Consider the following 5,283-nt stretch of genomic DNA (forward strand, 5'->3'; position numbering starts at 1 on the left):
AGAGAGAGAGAGAGAGAGAGAGAGAGAGAGAGAGAGAGAGAGAGAGAGAGACTATATACTTAAAACAATTATTGTTGAACATCAATCAAAACAAATTTTTTCTTTGGCTATGGAATGACTTAAGTTTGCCATCGTATTCATGTCACTAATCACAGCTTGACAACATCGAGAAAGACAACACAAATTAAGGTGGCAGCCCACACTTAGTACACACATTAAACTATTTTGGCAATCTTGATTCACGCTAGGATTTGCATAAATTTAGACTAAATGTAGTTCATACACTAAAGCTACCATAAAGACATTAAAACTATCCCCAAAACAAATTATAAGCCAATCATACAGCCGTTTTCTAATGGCTAGATATTTGTTTGTTCATGGATTTTTTCAATTGTGTGGTAGTTCGTTATTTTATAACTTTTTTTGTTGCAAAATACAAATCTCAACATTTCCACACTTGTGCATGACTTAATGTTATAATTTCTCAAGAGCAAATTAAATCAGATAAAATATTAGAACAAACTACAGCCACAGCCATTCTAATCATTTTTGCCAAAAGAATTACGACAAAATATATAGACAAACAAAAAATAACACCTGAAAAAGTAAGGCATATAATATGTGTATTGAATTTGTTAAAGATTTTAGACCTTTAGTTTTGTACAAGTATTTTTTTATGTAACTAATTGCATAACAAAAAACACCAAAAGTACAGTTTATTTTACTTGCTAGAGATCAAACTCCAAGGATATACCTTCCTTGAAATAATTGTTTAAAATGTGGTAAATAGAGAATTTCTTAAACTACATGCATATTCAAACCAGTCAGTATCACTACTCCCTACTTTATTTTTCTGATCCAGTGGCCATCTGAGTTTAAGCTCTGCGGCCTGTCGATATGGAAAGAATTTACAGGTTTATTTCAGCAGTGTTTTGTCACTGTATAGTGTTCCCAACATCTGGGGAGGCAAGTAGGTAGGTACTACCCATGTCGTTAAGTGCAGGGTAGGTACAGAGGTGGTGTGAGACCATTTCATCCCACTTTACAGATCGTGCTCAGGTAAGAATTCAATGGGATGTACCGTGTTCGCGAGTGGAAGATAGTGACCCATTTTCTTCTACTCAGGGAATTTAGTGAATCTTTTGAGTTGGGAGCAGTCATATGTGTGCAAATACAGTTCTTCCAGTTTTGCCCATTGCCAATCCATTCAGCCACTGTTCCCTGATGTTGCACTTGATGATTTTCTTGACTGTCTGTTGTGATACTGGGTTTCGGGGTTTGTGATGCTCCCTTCTTCACAAGGATGTCTACTCTGCTGTCCCAGAGGTTTTATGCACCCCGCATAGTTTAGCAAAATTTGACCATTTTTTGCACAATTTCTGATTATTTTCCTTTATCATTCTTTGTTAAAATTAACAGAATCGCATAATTTTCCATTTTTGGGCTCAGTTTACATAATTTCATTATTTTTTTTTGCATAAAACCGTGGGGACAGACTCTGTCATTTCCTGAGATGTTGCTGAGGCCAGGTATGCACTGTAAAGTCAGGTCGATGGCATCTATAGGTCTGCACGAAGGTGTTGATTGTTAGTGCCAGAGATTGGTAGGTTGGGCTTTTGAAATTCATGTTTTCCAAAGCTTGGAGTAGTGATTTTTCCATCTGTGAAGATCCCAGTGTCATAGATTTTGTCTGAGTTTATACAATATGTCGTTCAGGTAGAGGATTGCTGCTTCAAAGGGGATGGCTTCTGCCTCATAATTTGTAAAAGAAGTACAGCAGGCATCAAAGAGTTCTTCACACATCTTGTCAGGATGTTCTATTCTTCTCCAAAAGTCTGCCTTAACATAACAAATTAATAGTTCCCTTAAAGGCATATCCATCAGATACAGAGTAAAGATCAAAAAATCATTCGCGTAGAGTCAATAGTTTTATAAACTGTGGTCTTCAGTTTTACAGGGTCACATTCTTTTTCCCTGTCTCATTTAGGAGGGAAGTTTTGATGTTGGCATTCTTGATGTTTGTGTTTGGGGGGAGTTCTGGTCTCAAGTTTCATCATCTCTCTCTAATGTGGAAGGTGGTGTTCTTTTTCTTGTTCAACAGCCGTGTCAAGCATAGATCTCCCATGGATGCATTTCTTCGCCGGTCGCCTCTGTTCAATGAGCTTTGTTTGGGTGGTTTGTGTCTAGTCTCTTGTAGCGCTCACTCATCTCCACTACCGTTGCCTCTCTCCTCAGGCCCAAGGGTTCCTGGTTCGTGTATTTCATTAGTTACAGTTGAGCTAAAAACTCCTGAAATTTATCTAACAGCTAGCTTGATTCTGTATTTTATCAAGGGACCTCTGGGTTTGTTTGCTGCAAATTGTCTGTAGGCCTAGGTGTTGTATTCTATCGCAGAGCATATAGCCAACATATAAAATACAGCAGCCTGTGTGTTTTCCGCTCCTCATGAAGTACTCTGATTCAATACTTGCTTCCTAATAAAGACCACATCGTAAAGTTTAAAAAATCTTAATCAAAGAATTTATATTTAAAGCTATGACAATTCTCAGTATGGACTGCCACGTTGCAGACCTTTGGAGAGGGAAGGGGATGGGAGGCTGTCCAGCACGATATGTACATACCTGAATACGAATCATCCCCAACAGCTTCGTCCATATAAACCATTTCTTGATTACATTCTGAGGCAGAAAATAAAACAACAAAATTGCCACTTGATCACTTGGAGAGTCAAACAACACATTGCACGCATTTGTAAATAAAAAGAGGGCACTACTTGGATATGGTGGTCCCGACTTTTGTGACAGGGATAACCCAGAGAAAATCTAGAATCTAGTTTTGACCCCAACAACGATTACTTCTGGTTCCAAGTCTAAACGATTACTTTTAATGATTCGCGTGCCGGAGAGATAGCCGGAGAGAAACCTAATTGCAAAACATCAAATCATGGTCCAATTCAGGGGGGCATGCCCCCCTGAAACACCCCAAGTTTTGTTTTTTTTAAGTCAGGGAGGCAACCCCCCTTGCCTTGTGAAAAACAAGTGAAATTTAAGTGCTCATTTTATAGGCTAGATTTAGATCTAGTCTAAGGCTATTGATAAAACATAAAACATTGATACCGACTAGATCTATTTAAATCAGTATCGATATTTCAGTAGGCCTACTACACAAGAGTCGGGACCACCATATTATATCCAAGTAGTGCCAAAAAGAGTGATACAATTGCCATATCAAGAATGACACTGAAAAGTATGTTGTTGTTGCTGTTTTCAAATCCCTTTATCTGCGAGCATTTCGCTCTTGGCAGCGCAATGCCTCTTAAGTAACCACATCATGTCCTTGTCATCTGGTCAACGCCAGAGTAGAGCAGGCTTTGTAAGCCTCGCATTTGAATGTGTGCTCAATATTTCCAGACCCAGCATAAAATTGTCGAAGTGACTATTTCTCCAAACGTTCGGAGAAATAGTGCCGATCTTTATTTCTCCGAACGGTTTCCGGCCTCGTGATTTTTTGCCTATTTATTGCAAGAGTTCGGCGCCAACTTTCATTCTGCCTCTGGTCTAGGAACTGGGAAGGAACACCGCATGGCAAGCCCGCCTACAGACAACCTTCTGTAACACCCACCACACACCCACCACCATCATGCACATGTACACACACAAACTTATACACACATTAACTAAACATGATCAGTGGGCAACTTTTGAACGTATGACGAGCTGAGCTGTGGATGGAGAGACTGTGTGAGTGACAGAGCAGGTGAAAGTAATACAGGTTGCCCACTACGGACGGGATCGGCCGATCGAGGGCGATAGCTCGACTCGATCGCCTGAAACTGAAAACAAACACGTTTGTTTTTCAGGCGATCGAGGGCGATCGCTCGACTCGATCGCCTGAAACTGAAAACAAACACGTTTGTTTTTGAGGCGATCGAGTCGGGCGATCGGGCTGATCGGGCGATCCCATCCGTAGTGGGCACCCCGTAGAAGAATGTACGAGTGTATCCACAGGCGACAGCAACTACAAGGGGACGACACCGACCCCCCTGGCCTGGTCCACAGCTCACGAACGAAAGGAATGCGGCTAAGGCACTGTTTTGCTAATATTATTGTCCATGGTTCGCAGGGTGGCAAGGGAATGAGTGAGATTTTCTTTGTGTGTGCCTGGAGGGAGGGGTGGGGTGTGGAAGTCATGCAGACGGAGATGAGACACGAGAGAGAACATGGGAATTGAATGAATGAGTGAAACTGAAAGAGAGGAACGACTCATGAGCCCTGGAGTGAATGGATCATGTGTTTCTATTTTTGTATACTTTGAACTGTTACTGAATAAAGGCTGAAATAAAGCCCGAAAAACAAACACACACGTGCTCCTCACTCTCCACTTACACACTTACTACCACACACAGACACACTCACACATGCACACACACACACACACACACAGGAGCAAATTTTTAGGTCTGGATCTATATCTATTTCAATTTTCAAGAGCTAGTCTAGAGATTTTTAGATAAGTGTAAAAACGTGAAAAATAAAAGTTTCACAACCGAATGAAATCAAAATTAGAACAGCCCATAAACAACCACAAAAATTAACAAATAAGGGCGTGAGTCCACCTGTCCGAAGAAGATTGGCTGTTTTAACTACTTAATGTGCGTAATTTTAAAACAAAGTACAGGATATTACATGTAAATTATGGAATCACACACATTAAGGGGCCTGCCAGTGTCAGTACATGTAATCGATTTTGGTGGAACGTACGCTCTAACATGTATATATTTAGAATCTAATGAAGGTAGGACCATCAAATTAAATGATGTTACACTATACAACATCCCCTCGGCCCCCCTTTTTTTCCCCAACAAAAAAAAATTGATAGAAAAACAACACATCAGAACAATAACAAGAAAGAAAAAAATACACACTAACAAAATAAAACTCCACAAAGAGGAAAAAATAAAAGTAACTGTAACGTATTCAACAAATAATCGTGGTGACAGCAAGTGAGAAAGAGACGAAGTGGAGCTTGGTGAACTTTCTTTCAAAAGTAAGGAGGTTCGGTTTCTTTCTTTTTTTATTTTTATTTTTTATTTGACTTTTTTTCCCCCGATTCGGTGACCAAAAAATGCCCAAAAATCGAGCCACGATTGATTGGTCGCGGCCGCGACAAACGCAGATGCTAGTTCTATGTGTCGTCATCAATAACCCTCCGTAGATCTAGACAGCACACGAGTGAACACAAGACATAAAGTTTAAGAGCAGCACCCTTCACAGGCATATCTCT

General features: G+C 40.1%; 1 protein-coding gene across 1 annotated transcript in view; it reads right to left on the bottom strand.

The window, feature by feature from the left end:
* LOC101864023 overlaps positions 1-2,678 on the bottom strand; it is a gene marked incomplete at its 5' end in the record, with an annotated part of 88,706 nt that extends 86,028 nt beyond the window's left edge. Inside the window, 1 exon segment of the mRNA XM_013088570.2 lies at positions 2,622-2,678. Coding sequence (XP_012944024.1) covers positions 2,622-2,678 — 57 coding nt within the window.
* Between the last annotated feature and the right edge of the window lie 2,605 nt (positions 2,679-5,283).

This window comes from Aplysia californica, unplaced genomic scaffold, assembly GCF_000002075.1.
Source record: "Aplysia californica isolate F4 #8 unplaced genomic scaffold, AplCal3.0 scaffold00766, whole genome shotgun sequence".
NCBI lineage: Eukaryota > Metazoa > Mollusca > Gastropoda > Aplysiida > Aplysiidae > Aplysia > Aplysia californica.